At 46.8% G+C, this 17,115-nt stretch overlaps 1 protein-coding gene and 1 non-coding gene across 2 annotated transcripts; both read right to left on the bottom strand.

Moving 5' to 3' along the window:
- Positions 1-251: 251 nt before the first annotated feature.
- On the bottom strand, positions 252-14,084 carry LOC111861152 (high affinity 3',5'-cyclic-AMP phosphodiesterase 7A-like). The gene is made up of 14 exons (XM_023845509.2): positions 13,390-14,084; positions 13,079-13,229; positions 6,472-6,532; positions 5,621-5,710; positions 3,791-3,942; positions 3,643-3,706; positions 3,431-3,526; positions 3,175-3,275; positions 2,958-3,089; positions 2,669-2,760; positions 2,408-2,552; positions 2,136-2,232; positions 1,932-2,012; positions 252-1,804 (listed from the first exon to the last, which is right to left on the bottom strand). The coding sequence occupies exons 1-14, from the start codon at positions 13,428-13,430 to the stop codon at positions 1,644-1,646; spliced, it is 1,464 nt and encodes a 487-aa protein (XP_023701277.1). The 5' UTR covers positions 13,431-14,084; the 3' UTR covers positions 252-1,643.
- A 2,764-nt stretch (positions 14,085-16,848) lies between these two features.
- trnay-gua (transfer RNA tyrosine (anticodon GUA)) lies at positions 16,849-16,934 on the bottom strand. The gene is given in 2 exon segments: positions 16,849-16,884; positions 16,898-16,934. It is a non-coding gene; the product is annotated as a tRNA-Tyr (tRNA).
- Between the last annotated feature and the right edge of the window lie 181 nt (positions 16,935-17,115).

Raw genomic sequence — 17,115 nt, 5'->3', positions numbered from 1 at the left:
CTCCTCCCCGGGCGCCCCCCAAGCCCCAGCTCCTCCCCGGGCGCCCGGGTGGCTGCCCTTCGCGGACAGCTTACTCTACGAAGAGCAACCTGAGGGAGGCGTAAAAAGACCATTGATCCCCATGCAGAAATTAAGTATCAATTATTAATAATAAATAATAATAATAATAATAATAATAATAACAATAATAATAACCATCAAACATCACACACACCCAACTCGAAATAGGCAAATTACAGAGCATTCCAGTCAAATACGTCAAAGTCATTTTATTACCCAGAACGGGATCGCGTTGAGCAAGTATCAAAACAACGACAGCAAAAAGTTTATAAAAATGTTGTTTCCACACCCAAGTCCATCCCCAAGATGGCTATCACAACAGCTTGTAAACAAGTTCATTAAAACAGTCTTACAGAGGGGGGGGGGGGGGGGGGGGTGATCTGCCATGTAAGAAAAGCACCACTTGTTATTCAGAACAAAAACCCAACTAAATACAACGATCATCTGTACAAAAACAACAAAACATGGAATGTAAAACAGAAACCACTATTTTTTTTTTTTTTAAAACTAATGCTGACATCAGGGTTATTTTCTCTCTGTCAAAGGCAAGTAATTGGACAGTGCATTTTGGAGATCGCAGTACCCTGCATGAGAGAACGGTCAGGTTTGGTCACTTAGCTTTCTGCATAGTTTAAGGCATTTGGAGCATTGATACAAGCTGCCAGGAGCATTTAAGGAGAGACAGACAGAGGCAGCTCCTGTGGAAGGAACCCAAACTTCCCGTCAGCTCCTTATAGAAGGAAAAACACACGTGGTGATTACCCCTGAGGTCGCTCTTCTTGGATCTCCGTCTGAGGAGGAACGAATGCTTATTCAAGTACTGGAAGGCAGTGAAGGCTTCCTGTCCCCCAGAGAGCATGCTGTTTCGGTTACCATGGCAGCCCCCCCCTTTTATATACCCCAACAAGGAGTACAAAGCACGGTCCAAGCTGGGGGCCAGGGCTGCCTCTTCCCAGGCAACAATCAAGCCGCCTTGACTAGTCTCTCTGCAGGCCGCCCATATCGAAGCAGCCTCACCACTGCACTCCATGGCACGTTGCAGGAATCCCAAGGCAGAACAATGAAAGTCAAAACAACCTTAGGAGGCAGCAGAAAAAGGGCTTTTCACATTTTTTTTCTAAGAGGAAGAAGAAAGGGTTAGGCTTAGGGTTAGGCTTAGGGTTAGGCTTAGGGTTAGGCTTAGGCCTGTGCTCAATACTCAGTGCTTCGAATGACTCTCGATGTGGATTGAACAAATGATTTGGAAATGGCACTTCTGCCAGCAGGGGGCACTGTGTTCCCTTAGGTCTTCATTCATAGAATGGCATGTTAGTATAACAAACCGTAAAAATAAATTAAAAATATTAAAAATTAAAAATACAGCAGATGAAACATGAGGTATATATGTATTGCTCTATGTAAAGGACATGGGTTAAAATGAATAAATAAATCAGTGTTTTACAGAGCTGGGAGTTGAAAATTACGACAAAGCCATTCCCATGGATGCTTATAGTGGCTGATCAGTGCTACATGGATAACTCCTCCCCAGTGGTTGGCCGAGTCTGCGTGCGTGTGGTGGGGGGTCGTGACCCTTGGGTGGGGGGTCATGACCCTTGGTTTCCCTGAGGGTGTGTTTTGGGGTCCATCTCATCTGTCCAGTGGGCCTTGTTCAGGTCCAGGTGGCGTAGCATGGCGCGGCTAAGCTGTGTGTTGGAGAACCGGGCCCACTCGCTGAACAGCGGTTCCACTACATAGGACATGAACCCTGTGGAGGATACCACAGCCTTAGATGGTGACCAAACCCAGCCAAGCACGACCTTTGCCCTTTGGCTCCTATAGACGGAGAACCATTTCCAATCTCTCACTCGGCAGCGATGACAATGCCGTCTTACCGGTCTGGATATCGGCGATTGTGTTTGACTGGCTGTCACAAAATGGGCTGACTTCAAGATTGTGTTTCTTTTCTACGTCACCTGTTAAGCAATAAGCACACGTGGTCATTTCGTTTGCCAGAATGACGTCACCGCAAAGGTGTTCAGGAATGTGTTTGTTTGCATATGGATGAGGAGAACAAAGGAGATGGGTGAGCGCTGTACCCTGCTGGAAGAACTCCTGAGTCACCCTCTCACTCCACTGCTTGCTGAGCTCCCAGGGCCTGCAGGGGTTGCAGATATCAGCACACTTCAACGCCATCTGTGGAACGGGCGTACAGGTCAGCTTTAGACGGCCCCCCAGCGACACGCCAGCCCAGCCAATGGGAGGGCCCTCCAGCGATACACCAGCCAACGGGAGGGCCCTCCAGCGACACACCAGCCAACCGGAGGGCCCTCCAGCGACACACCAGCCAATAGGACAGTGGAGCTCCTACCTGGAGGATGAGGTGCCGATGGGCCGAGTTCTCCAGATTGAGGTCGCCACGGTCCAGGTGGCTCCTGAACTGGGACAGGTACTCGTTCTGACGGTTGATGTCAGTGGCTAGAATCAGGGATCCCAATCGTCTCTCTAAGCTCTGCCTGCAAACCCCGACAGAAAGCACTGAAACTGCGTGGCGGCAGGAAGATGAAGCAGCAGACAGGCAGGGATTTACCAACAGCTACATCCCAAAGCTACTGTGGCCCAATGGTCCTACCTGTCCTCGGCTGGTAGGTGGTCCAGCAGCCCGGACTGACGGAGCAGACCCACTGCCGACCTCCAGTGGTGGTTCTCAAGAACAGAGGAGTTCTGAACGTACCAGGTATGGTCAGGATTAACCGAGAGATTTGTAAGAGGAATGAAGAGGGCCAGCTTTTAAGCATGCAGAGATGACTCATACTTCAAAACAGCTTCAGAATAACGTCTGAAGCGTCCCGTGTTTTGCTGTTACGCAACCAGGCCAGTTTCCCGCGCCTGAAGCCACGGGTCCCGCACGCATCGCTCACCTGATACAGGGCTGCCAGGTAGTGCTGCGTCTTGACCAGGAACGGCTGGTTAACCCCAGGGTGGTCGAGGTCATGGGTGGCAGCGGCCAGGAGCCCCAGAAGGATGTCGAATGATGTGAGAGAGGAGACGAGCTACACAGCGATACCCTCCGTCAGTCAAGACCCACAGGTGATCCCGCCTTCCCCACAAGAACAGACCGTCCCCAGCCCAGCTCACCTTGGGCTCCTGCAGGTAACAGTACATGGCCTGGGTCACGTCGGCGGCGTGAACGGCATTGTGGTATGGGTTCTGACGACGGTAGTCCTCCTGAATCATTACTGGCGACATGGAGACCACAACACGTTTACAGATGCCTTGCCCCAAGGCCATGATACTTAACTCATCTACGCGAGGAGTTTATGTTATCCAACTATATAGTTTATACGTCAACTACAAACACACAGACATACACCACAGAACAAAACGCACTTACCTAGAAATCTGTGGAGCTTGACCATGTCTAACTGGAAGAGCTCAATTAATCCGTAATGGTTGAACAGGTGAGCCGTCAGGGTGACAAGGCTATTTCCTGGAAAAATGGGACGAAACGAGCGTCAAGCCATGAGTTACAATCCACTGGGGGTTATTAGGGCACATTAGCGTCTACAGCCAACAACTGCATAGCACTACTAATCAAGAGCGTACCGTTTGTTAATCGGTCGAAGAGAAATATGTCAAAGCTCCAGCTTCCAGCCCTTTCCAGCATGCACTGCAAAGAGGAAGAACTCGATGAATTAGTGTCTTGCGTGACTCCCGCGTGGCTGATATACGAGCAGTAGGAGTGGGGCGAGACCTTAGCTTGGCCGGCGTAGTCCTGATCTAGGACACACAGCTGGCTGCGGTTCGGCTGGCGACACGCAGACCGCGACGGATGACGGTACCTCTGGAAGCTCAGCAGCCTGCGGACACCCCGGGCCGAAACCGGCCCCGCGCGCCCGGGTCGGTCTGTAGGACACAAAAACATGCCACAGAAACCATTCAATCCCCACAAAGGACAAGGATGCACTTTCCCAGCATTTCAGAAGAGGGGCTTTTTTTGGAGCGTGAACATACTACAAGATATTACAGCCACAAATATATACAACATTTTTTAGTGCAAGGAAAATATCTCCAGAAAACGCCTACACAGCTGAAATCAAACAACATGATGTAATACAAATAGCTGCCATATGCATGGAAAACGCAAGGCAAACGCTGGACCAAAACCACGTCTAATGAGAACTTGGTGCATCTCATCTGTGTGTAGATTAGTTGCATCTGTACATCTGGTGTCCAACCATGTGTAGCAGACATTGAATTTCAAACAAGAGGTCAAGCTGTAAGCCAACAATGAGAGAAACATCCCACACTGGATTTAATTAACAGTGGCATTTTTTAATTGATTCCATCACAGGTGTTCTGACGCACCACCAGCAAGATTTAATTCCTAACCCTAATACATCAATCTACAACATTTACACAGATGTAAACATTGTAGATTAATTCCTAACCCTAATACATCAAAGTGTCGTTCCTGAGCGTTCACCCAAAATAAGAACAGATGCACAACTTTTTCCAAGTGCATTCTTCTATAAATATATAGAACAAAAATACTTATGTTTACCTACTAAAACAGACTGTGTAATATGGCCTTGCAGTCTGTCACCACCCTTGTGACAGCTTGTGACACAGGAGTTGTCATTATCTAGTATTTATCAGTTTGTGTACGGAGTTAAGGGACACTCTGCTACCACCACAACAGCAAAACAGCAGCAATTTGCAGTTGTACTTTTATGAATCTAGACAGGTCCATTCTCGCTCTCTCCACCTCGCACATGTGATGATCTCAAACACTCATTCCGGAACTTGTTTTTCGACCTCTTACAGTAATGGCATTTATTTCCTAACGCAAGACACCGAATGTGACGTTAGCCTGTGGAATGTTTGTTTTTCTAAGGTCGGTTCAAAGTATTCCAGCTAGCTGCAGCTATAAATCACACGCATCTTAATGCTCGTCAACAAAACACGTAATGTTTCCCGTTTGAAAACGATGAGTACATTTCAAAGCATGCTGGCGAAACAGCAAGTCTGCTTCTTGTGCTCACAACAGCCTGCCATGCCGGCATCTCCATATCCATGCAATTCTGAAACTTCGTTGATATGAGGCAAGTTTGCCATTTTTTTTGTTTTTTTTAACCTGCACTTTACTCTACAGTTTAACTAGAACTACTTGAGTAGATTAACTCCAGGCTAAGACAAACTGCTCAGGCTTCTGAAGTGATCATAGAAAGGCTTAAGTTAAAAGCAAATCCCTCTTTTATAGCAACTGTCCTTTACAGTGGATTTATGACAACTGAAATGACAACTGAATGTTTTTAGGAGTCTCAACAACTGTAGACCAGGAAACGGGTGAACCGGAATATAAATGGAATGGTCCTTAACTACAATAACCAACATTTATCGTTAATCTAGTCCTGATGCGCAATATACATCAAACGTAACACTGAAAACCCAAACTCAAAGCAGTTAATTGCTTCTGGTAACATTTCAATTCTGATAAACACAGGATGCATGACGTCTACATAATTAAGACGGCTAACCAAACAGGAAGCGAGCAGAGGGGGGTGCTTCCCCTGGCACTTACAGTGCAGAAGCCGGAAGTCCACAAGCAGGTACGGATGAGAGGATCTCGGTTCTGGTTCGAAACCCACCCGGCTTCTGATTCTCACATCTCCTAGAGGACATGAACAAACACGTCCTCAAGACACCCGTGGCGGGAAGTGCCCCCCGTTCGCCTCGGTCAGGCGTCGCCCCAAACAGGAAACGCCAAATCGAAGCCGCTTCTCCTGACTGAAGGTTTCTCCCATTGTTCATCTTCTGTTCAAGCTTCAGGCACCTGTTCAGCTTCACACTTGTATCCCAAATAAAAACCAAAGCTATAGATACCTTTATAATGCATTATAATGGTCAGTAAATGCATTAAGGATGCTTTGCACTGCATTATGAAGGTATTTGTAGTGCATTATAGAGGACAGCTTTATAAGGCAGTCATAATGCATAATAAACATGGCTATAATGTGTTACGACTTTTTGTAAATATTTACAGTCATGCTTACAATGCTTTCTGAATGTATTATAATGCATCATGAAGGTGTTTATAAGTTACTAAAACCATGCCCTTAAGTGTTACCAGAAAACATAATACTAATGCATTTTATTTGTATAGCGCTTTTCAAGGCCCCAAAGATCACATTAGATGAAGAGGCGTAGATGGGTAACAAACACAAACAGGGTAATTATACACAACAAGAGAGTAATACTTGCAAGTTGTTGTATAAAAAAAACACAGGTTAATGATAGCAAAAAATACAGGTTATAGTACAGTACAGCGAAACGCAAAGTGGTTTCGGTCAGACAGCCGTTTCTTCCAATGAAAAAACTTCATGGCATAACAGGCAGGTGGACAGGCCAATGAGAAAAGAGGGCGGCACGTACCGAGCATGCGGATGTAGAGCGCCGTCTGGTCGGAGCTGTCATAGGAGATACCGCCCCGTCTCTGTGGAAGACAGCGTTTCATCCGTGAGACGTGATGTTACCCGTCTGTGTCCGGGGTTACCTAAGGTGTGGTTAGTTTTACCCCATCTAATCAAGAAATCACCTGCAGATTAGCGAGATACAGTAGGAGGGGCCCAAACACCAAGCGCTCAGACTGTTACAACTTAATTCAAGGTAAACAGACCAGCCATCTTCCTACCAGTCAGTTACCAGAGTTCCATTATAAGATCATACCATTTAACATTTCTGCTTTAGAGAGAAGCAATGCAATTGTCACCCCTCACCTAAAATGCTACAATATCACAAACTGGAACATAGAAAATTTCAAGTATTCTTTTCTGTTTTTTTTTTTTGCAAAAATATGGTTTCTAGAAAAAAAATCTAGCTTGAGCGTGTAAGGGCTACTGCAGGGAGATATTACACTGTGCTCTGTTCAGTACGCATGTTGAAATCCCTCCTCCATCAAACACCCACACTTTCCCCGACAGATAGGAGCTTTCAGTTCGTTACCTTGGAACTCAGCTGCAGAGGACTCTGCATGGTAACGCCAGCAGGGGGCGCTATTCAGTTTGTAAATAAATCCAGGGCAGCAAACAGGAGCCAGACTCGTGACTGGAAGGTCCAACGTAGGGTTGTGTATGTTTCTGTACTGATGGCATTTATCCCGAATGGGTTTTGACAAATTATTCTGCAGAGAACTGTTAAGAGTGAAGTGCATCCCAAAGCCTTGATCTCAGGCTGCTTCCTGGCTGTGCAAACCGGTTCGCATTCTCGCCAGTGGTTTAGTCCTCCCCCCACTGGCCTTGTCACTCTGCAGTGACACCCAAATATCAGCTGTGCACCAAAATGCTTCAGGTGGAATTGCGTAAATAGCATTCCCCTCCCAGTGGTTATGACGCTCAACAAGGCCCGACGACGTTAAAGGAGGACATAACTGTGCAGATTCAAGTTACACAGGATACAAGAAATGAGGTACAGAAAGCCTGGTATGAGGAGAGAAGCATTTAACGTTGCTGCGACCCTGCTAGTTTACCACATTAGCGTGAACCAAGATAAACATACTTCCCTGGTGTCCAAGGCAAGAGTCGGAACAGAAGCATGTTATAGAGCTTCCCTCGCTCCCTCCCTCGGGGCCAACTGGCCGACACCACCAGGAAATTCTATGCAAAGTTCTGGAAGCATGCAAAGCAGGTGGGAAGATATTGAAATTTCAAGCTGTTCTTCACATCCCACACACTCGAAGTCAGCATGGGGAGGGGGGTTTCGACGGTCCTGGGCAGGAGGGCAGCGCACGACTCGCAACACCGGTGAGGGAGCCTTTTCCCACGGGGTAGACATGTTGGTGCACAAGCCCGTTGGCGTGTTAGCCAAGTAGTGCACACGCTAATCCACGCGTTGACATGTGATCCGGTTAGGGCAGTGGTGGGACCAACGGGTCCGGCGCTGCCCTCGAGCATGGGTTTGGCGTGCGCTTGGGATGTCAGCATCGTAGGCAATGCGAGGCAGCGCTGTGATCACTCGCTTTCAGGGAAGAAACTGACATCCCGGCTCAGACTTGCAAACGGGATGCAAATCAGATGAGAAGGCCTCTGGGCCAAGCAGAGTTATAGATGTATGACCATTAGACGGGACTCAACCAGAGAATCTAGCTAATGCTAATACGGTCAATCAATGGGGTAAGCCTGCTGCTACCCAAGCTGCCGGCCAAGCCCGGCGCCACCAAAACGCCTCTGACGCCGCGCTCGTTTTTTAAGCTCTGCCAGACGCCGTAAAGGTGAATCACCTCCCCCGATCCAATTATCATTTTGCCTCTGGTCCGAACGGCACGACGTCGGCACTTTAATGACAAGGTGGGGGGGGGTCGGCGCTGGGCTGCCAGCTGACGCAGTTCCAGGAGCCTCGGTAGCGCAGGAATGTGGCCCGGCGACCCTGGCAGAGAACAATAGCGGCTGTGTGGGGGAGACACGCCCACAGCCGAGCATCCCGGCACGCGCAGTGGCGCGCATGGTATCTGTCCAGTGCAGCGCCAGTGCAGACAATGCAGTGCGCCGATGTCACGGGGAACAAAGAGGCTATTCACAGCTGCGGATGGAGCCTCGATGTGTCAGTCACCCGGCCGGGCCACAGCTTCACCCCCCCCCCCACTGCCAAGCCGCGCAATTAAGCGGTAGGAATGCGCCGCAGGTGACAGTGTCGCTCTGCTTTCAGCTGTCAGCCTTTCTAAATCCAGGAGCCGATTAATAATACAAGCGGCACCTCCTCCCCGGAGCTGGGCTCCTCTACGAGGTCCCCTGGCAGCCTGGGGCTCCCCTGTACCACCACTCCTTCACCTGGAGTCTCTTAAACATACACTTATCTAAAGCGATATCCAGTACCAAGTCAAAAGTTTGGACATACTAAGTCACCTACAAAAGAAGTGTTACAGTGTTTGCATGATATGATCCAGCCACATGACCTAAACCGAACAGAACTGGTTCTGGAGGAGTCTGACCAGAGTGAATGGAGGCCAAAGAGTGACCTCCTTCAGGACCGAAGGAAAAGCATCCCAGGAGGCTGCCTCATGGAACTGGTGTACAGGAGACAGTATGTCCAGTAGGCGCTGGGACAACTGGGGTAAGTGCCTTGCTGAAGGGATCATTCTGCCCACCACAGGATACCAACCTTCAGAGTTCCAACCCACAGAGCAGCCCGCCCCCCCCCCCCCAAAACATTTCTGGTCAGTGTGCATAATTCCTCATACATTATAGTCCTGATGTCTTTATCATTATTCTAAAATGCAGAGGATAGTACTTTCATTGGATACGTGTGTCCAAACTTTTTTGCACATTCAAGAAAGCAGGGGGGGAGGGCAGCCATTTCCTGGAGCAACAGGGAGTTAAGAGGCTTGCTCAAGGGCCCAATGGTGAAATCACCCTGCCTACCATGGGATTAGAACTCATGACCATCCAAACTACATACTACCCCCCCCCCCCCCATCAGTCACACCAGAAGACGGACCCTTATCTCATTGTTTATTGGTTTATTTGACTGGAATAACCCCCCCTCAGGTTGCACATGTCCAGTGTTTATGAACAGGAATCCCAGAACAGCAAAAACAGCTCTACAACTCATTGGTGTTGAAGAGTCAGAGGGCGTCTGATGTCGGAAAAGGCAGGAGAAGATTGCCATGTTCCTGGAAATGTGTAGCGAGGTACGCAGGTCCCAGCGGCGGACAGAGACCTGAGGATTACCCTAGTGATCCAAACAGTCATTAACTTCCAGACTTCAAAAACACCAGGCAGAAGAGTATGGCATAGGCAATAAGCTGGACAGGTTCAACCCAGTGCTGGGGCAATCTCAGATGGGGGGTGGAGGGGGTCACCGACCAACACAAACACTTGTCTTGTTCCCTTTGGGTCACCCGGCAGCTCAAGTATCTACAAAGTCCTGTGTGACAGGCTGAATGATAACGAGATCAAAAGGTCTGGGGTCATAATGAAACACTCTATCCCGTCAGCTAAAGAACCACAATGGCTAAATCAGAAGTTGGTGATTGTATGTGTGAATGTCTGTCGAGGCTCTTTTGGAAATCCGGCAGCATGTGACTGAAAGTCAGATATCTACACCAGATTGGAGTCCCCTCTGCTTCAGCCTACCTGCTGTAAGTTCACATCGGCCTTACTGCTGCTGTAACGGGCTGCATACACAGGTCACCGGTGTCTTTCAGCACAGCACTAAATTTTTAATAGGGTCCTTTAAGCACATTCTGGCTGCCAACCAAGAATGAGGGGCGAAAGAAAAGAAGAGATTTATGAAAAGCAAATTACAGTGTGGACTGAATACAGAGGGCTGACACTTGTTTGACAAAAGGACATGAGAGCAGTTCTCCGAAATGCTGCATATTTTGTGGCCTCTGTCAATCCACAAAGGGGGCTTCCAGATTCCATCCTCGTTGCCCAACAGATATGGCCGAGTCCAGGGGCAGCCTCAAGATACAGAGATTCCAACAATGGTCCCAGACAGTCCCCGGGTCTCAGAGAACAGGATCTAACCAGGTCCCGGTCAGTCCCCGGGTCTCAGAGAACAGGATCTAACCAGGTCCCGGTCAGTCCCCGGGTCTCAGAGAACAGGATCTAACCAGGTCCCGGTCAGTCCCCGGGTCTCAGAGAACAGGATCTAACCAGGTCCCGGTCTGTCCCCGGGTCTCAGAGAACAGGATCTAACCAGGTCCCAGTCTGTCCCCGGTTCTCAGAGAACAGGATCTAACCAGGTCCCGGTCTGTCCCCGGGTCTCAGAGAACAGGATCTAACCAGGTCCCGGTCAGTCCCCGGGTCTCAGAGAACAGGATCTAACCAGGTCCCGGTCAGTCCCCGGGTCTCAGAGAACAGGATCTAACCAGGTCCCGGTCTGTCCCCGGGTCTCAGAGAACAGGATCTAACCAGGTCCCAGTCTGTCCCCCGTTCTCAGAGAACAGGATCTAACCAGGTCCCAGTCTGTCCCCGGTTCTCAGAGAACAGGATCTAACCAGGTCCCGGTCGGCCGTCAGAGACAACCCGTCAGACTACGTCGGTGCGTCGATGCGCAGGTGGGGTCCAGGTGAATGACAATTCAAAAGCCCTGCATGAAAGGTTGCAGGTCTGGGGGGGGGGGGGGGATGGGTGGCCTGCAGTCATTTCCAATCAGTCGAGGGACCCTTGAGCGACACTTAAGCAGCAGCTGAAATGCTGGTTTTCCCCTCCAAGAGGCCACAGGTCTATACACACATAGGCGGAACCCAATGGACAGCCATCGCACATCTATCACAGCACTAATGGCAGCCCACTGTATGGGCATTCGCGTCAACTGAAGGCTCCACAGCAAGCCAATAATCTTGCATGCAGGGTGTCCAGATGTTTATAATTGAAAAGTAATTATAGAATTGGTTATTGGGTCAATGTCATAATCACCAGCCATCCACACAGCAAACAGAAGAAGTTGTTTTAGCGGAATCATATACAGGCTTTAATACTGTTAAGACAAATTCAGTCAAACTATGACCTCATGCATGGGTTTACATATTCAACAAGAGGAGAGACGTCACAAAACCCCCCGCAGCCGTTCGCAGTAGCAGGAAGATCAAACTATGACCTCATGCATGGGTTTACATATTCAACAAGGGGAGAGACGTCACAAAACCCCCCGCAGCAGTAGCAGGAAGAGATTAGCTGGGGAGAGAATCACGGTTCACTCTCAACTCTGAGCTGCAGGTGTACAGGAGACCCCCCCCCCCCCCATTTAAATAAATAGGAAAAAAAAAACACTAATTTTGCCAAGTCCAAGCCTTAAATTAATGAAACATTAAATACAGCAGTGGACTGTGATGTCAGATTCCTTCATAAAGTGAACTTTATGTTACTAAATCAAGACGTAGTGAAATGCATTTATGCCAAATACAAATACAAACTGACGTCTATAACATGAACTTTATCAACAGCCCCCCCCCCCAAAAAAAAACCAAAAAAACACACTGTGAGGCAGTAATTTTACACAAAGCATTTAAATCATGAGCTTAATGACCATCTGATGGTACTATGGTACAGTGGATATCAGACACAGCGCATTGCTGTATTCCTGTTTATACCACCAGAATAACAGACGTCCCCCCTAATGGACATGAACGATGTTTATTTAATGCTAGTGCTATTTGCTGCCAATGACTCAACACAAACATGTGTCACCAAATAGGGTTTCTGAAAGCCTCACGTCTGTTAGTCAACAGTAATAAAATTACTGTCAGCTCGCACCAAGCAGATGAAAATGTCACATTTTCACGGGGGGAAGCCCTCTGAAATCAACACAGCGGATAATCCTAATATTCCAGGGCATGGATGTAAATTATAGGGGGGTGGGGGGTTGTAATCCCCTCAATAATCAAAACCAGCCAATACCTCCCTCTGGACCCCCTTAAATGGGTGGAGACCTTATCCCCTCCCCCCAAAGTTATGCAGCTCCAGGGAGCGTGCAGTGAGAGCGCCTTGTGCAGGCCTTCACACACGGTTAATGGATGCAGGACACAGACAGGTAGGCGCTGAGGTATACATCCGGGCTTCGGGTTAATCGGTCCTGCACTCAAGTAGGATCAGGTTGCACCAGATTCAGTTCATCCACTCGCAAGCCAAGAGCATCTTTTCAGGGGCTGCCAAACTTGTAACCCCAGGACTGGTCCTCACATTCAAAAAGCACGTTAAACTGGACTAGCTGACAAATGCTGATAAATGCAAACCTTTTATTTTCACACTGCGTTAACCTGGGAAACTGACAGTTGATTATAAAGAAATATGGTCTCATAAAGTCGGTTGAACCCACTGGTGCACATACATAAAATCATCCCAAATTGTAATATCAGGGGATTACAAGGGATTCCCTGAACACTTATGGTGCTTCTACTAAAACGTAACACAGACATGTTATGCAGCATCATTCCCAAAGGTCTAGGCCAGCATGGGCAGATTTAAAATACCAAGAATCACCCCCTCAAATCCATAAATCAGGAAGGTACAAGCCAAAAGGCATCCTGATCTCACGTTACCTGTGACAGTTTCCTGGGATCGGGGCCCCCGAAGAGAGACGAGGATGAACTGAAGCTGATGGCTCCCCTCCGGCTGAGGACATGCTTGGGAACCGGCCGATCCAGGGGCAGAACCGGCAACTGATAGCATACTTCCATTGAACAGTCGCCGCTAAGTCCGGGGACAGAAATGCAATTAAAAAGCAAAGTTACAAAGGCGAGGAGTCGGTCGGCAGAAGTGAACAGGAAGCCCCATAAAAGGACAATTCTTTTGTTTTGCGAAGAAATCTCGGTTAGAGGTTTAATGTGCAGCTTTAAAGATGCCGAAGTACTTTTGATGGGAAAGACCGGGGCGCCGCGCGGCCGCCGTCATGGAGCAAACAGCGATCCTCTCCGCTCACGTGTCCCGTCCCCTTTTATTCATGCAGCCGCTTTTCACACTTTCCCCCCTTTTTAATCCGGATCCTCCGGGCCTACAGCACACCGGGCCTGTGCATTTTAATATCTCTTTCAAAAACAGCTTCCTCATTTTTAAAAAACATTCTTCATAGCCCTCACCGATCGAATAAATGACTGGTAAAATACAAAAAGCGCAATCTCTAAAAATACTGAATTAGTGTTCGTTTTCCCTTTTTTAATGATCCTCGGTAACACAAAAGAGCATGCATTTACAGGGGGTCGTTGTTTCCCATCCTGCCTGAATGCTTGCGGCGGCCACAGGGGAAAGTATCGAAATTCATTCAGTCCCTTTCATCGCAGGCAAAGATTGCAGCTGTAATTCCGCCTAATTCAATGCAGCCGCTGGACAGAAATAAAAAGTGGCTTGGTGGTTTACAAACAATATTTCGGCTTATTCTGCAGTAATAAAAACCCATTTGTTGCACAAAAAATGAAAATAAAATCGAAATAAAAAAGGAAAGGAAAACAAAAGACGAACCACGGAGGTACGTTTGTTTCCTATCACAACCTCTGCTCTCTCGCTAAATACTGCCTCCTGCCAGAGAATGGGGCTGCTTCACAAAAGCTGCCCTTCCGTTTGGTCCAATTGTGTCGTTCTGGTGTATATGGCGCCGAATTTGATTGGATATTACAACAGGGTATTTATGTTACAGCAAAGTTCATTGGGTAGCCGGGAAGACGATTTCGCAGACTTCATTTATGCTGTTGTTAACCTAATGCACGCAGATGAAGTAGGCGGGCCGATACAAAGAGGTTCGCCTTCGGTCGGTCTTCATTAACGGAGGAAATCGTCTTATTCGCGTTGCACTCATTCGAACACTTATACGCGTATGTTTGCATATATAAAACACAAATTTTCCTTAAATGGTATTCATTATAGTTACACAAATGATAGCGTTGAACAGAATAAAGCGATTAAACTGAATTGTAGCACACAAACAGTGCTATTAACAATACTTAACCGATAAACTGACATAATGGAATACCGAAATAAAAAAAGATTTTGCTCAATGGAAGGCGGAAGCCATTCAGTTTTTAAGTTCTCGTTCTTAATTTTTTCCCAATCAATGCGGGCGCCGAGGTTTGCTGACTTTTCCAGAGATATAATGTCTATGTGCTGCTGCTCTGATTTAAAGAGAGCAAACAAGCCATTCGTTTTCATCGACCTCTTACCCAGCTGGTTTTGCGGTGAGAGCAGATAACGTTAAACAGAAATGAAAATTAAGTCAGCAGCTATTTACTCGGGGCCTAGTAAATCAGTTACTTTTGTTTAATGGCCGATGCTGTTTTAAATGCATCGAAATTGCATGATTCTTGACAAAAAGAGATCTTTGCGGGGTAGCCTATTGGAAATCCACACAGTTACGTGTCGTTAAAATGCCTGTATTGTATTTGATTAAAGTTATCTCAGTATACTTTAGAATCCATTAGTCCTGTTTTTGATTGGCATTTATGAGTGATTGTAGATATTCCGCAAGCTTGTATCATCCCGGTACTTTCATTATCTCCCATAACAGTTTGGGTGAGCTGGCGAATCTGCATCGCTCTAGTTCCTGCTGCTACTGCCTGGTTACATGTTTGAATTTGTGTGACTGTCCTATGATGGCGTGGCTGGTATCTGCTCCAGATGTTTTCATGCATCTGGCACAAGGACTCAGATTGCTGTGACACTTTTTAGGAGGTTGGAGTTCCTCATTCCACTGCTAGTCCAAGCAAGGGCATCGGGGGGCATGGATGCCCTGGCAGATATAGGGGGTCCAGCACTAGACAGGGGCCCTAAAAATGTTAAATTGTGTGTGGGGCCCCAGAATTTCTAGGTGCACCCCTGAGTTCAAGCATAATCACAATAGTGACAAAACAGAGACATGCTAAGTCTTTAATGACTGATATAGATGCTGGTAATAGTTTCTCGCCGTAAACCAATATTCATCTTTTAATTACAAGTGTTGTTTGCACAAAGCAAAGTTCTTAATTCTGTTGTTTCGCTTGTCATTTAGCTTCAGATTATTTATCTTGGTCAGAGTTGCACAGGGCTTGGAGCTTAATAACCCAGACAGGACAGGGCGTGAGGACACTCAGGACAGCACAGCAGCTCACTGCTGGGCACACAGCAGTATGGGTGATTCAGTGATGTCACTTCATGTAACTGCATGTCTTTGGACTGTAGGAAAACAAAACAGGTATACGGTGCAAACACACAGAGAGCAGAGCTAGGATTCAAACCCACAACCCTGGTACCGTGAAACGACTGCATTGCCCATTGAATCCCAATGCATTGTGCTTTTTTCTGCTCTATTTCATAGAAAAAAAAGATGCTACAGTCACATTTACAAACAACATTTCTCCCTTCCATATATCCTCCTTAATATAGGACTCAAGCTCAGAGGGACAACATCTCAAGAGACACTAATTTCATTAATGACCCCTGAGGTTTCACGATTTCCCCCACACACCGATCCCTACACTGTCCTGGGGGAAACGGGAGGGAATGGGAACCAGGAGCGCAGGTGAATGTGGCGAGTAATCGCCAACAGATTATCCCTCAGGGGATGTGGAGACTGGAGCGGATGTCTCCATCATTAAATCTCAGTATTTTTATATTTTATATACATATCCAGTGTTTCTGTGTCCGGTAAATGTATCCAGTTTATCTATGTCAATATGTGAATGGCAGAAAGGATACGTTTTTTCCTCAAAGAATAGCTTTGTTTGCCTCTATAGTAGTAGACAGTTACATTTTTCAGTGTCTGGGACACAAAACTATTTAACTGAATGTGTTTGCTTAGCTATGCTGTGTGAATATAGCTAGACAATTGAGATTCATCATCCTGAATATTAGAAGTACATAATGAGCCTTATGTCTTCTATTAATAACCCCTTACTACGAGAATCTGCAGGTCACAAATGAGTTTTCGATAGTTAATGGAAACCCAGATATCAAACTATAAGCATCGCTCTCACACTTGAGCACTTATAGCGTATGATCTCGGATATTCGTACAATATAAAATCCACGAGAGGGTGCTAGCATACCACTGGTTGCGTGTAGTACCTCGATTTTAACGTTATATGGACTACAAGAGCCAATGAACAAAACCCTTAAATAGCTATTAAAGTAACAACATAATAAAATATTAGCTTAACATATGCGTTATAGTAAAATATCTGTTATGAAAATATATTGATTAAATGTAAAATTGTGTTTAATAGTAGGATAGCATGCTAAATAAACCGCTAAGAGTGAATTTTACAGTTACACAGCACTACACGCTGTATAATTTTCAAATACCACACATGAGGAGTCTAAATGGTCTCGGAAGAAAAGATTCACCCTCCTTCGAGCCGGATTCGAACCAGCGACCTAAGGATGTCAGCGTTGCCTCTACAGTCCTCCGCTCTACCAACTGAGCTATCGAAGGGGCACGGCTATACTTTTCGCTTGTTGAGCTGATATAGACAAACTGATTACTCTTTTTGGTTTGCTTTTGTGTTTTTGATTATTACATTGTTACTTAGCACATCTGCATGTTTGAGTTTACAATGGCACATTTTAAACGCAGTATATAACACGTTATATACGTTCAGATTCTGACGTAAGCA

This window comes from Paramormyrops kingsleyae, chromosome 4, assembly GCF_048594095.1.
Source record: "Paramormyrops kingsleyae isolate MSU_618 chromosome 4, PKINGS_0.4, whole genome shotgun sequence".
Lineage (NCBI taxonomy): Eukaryota > Metazoa > Chordata > Actinopteri > Osteoglossiformes > Mormyridae > Paramormyrops > Paramormyrops kingsleyae.
The sequence above is the reverse complement of the archived record's forward strand: the minus strand, read 5'-3'. Positions and strand labels throughout refer to the sequence as shown.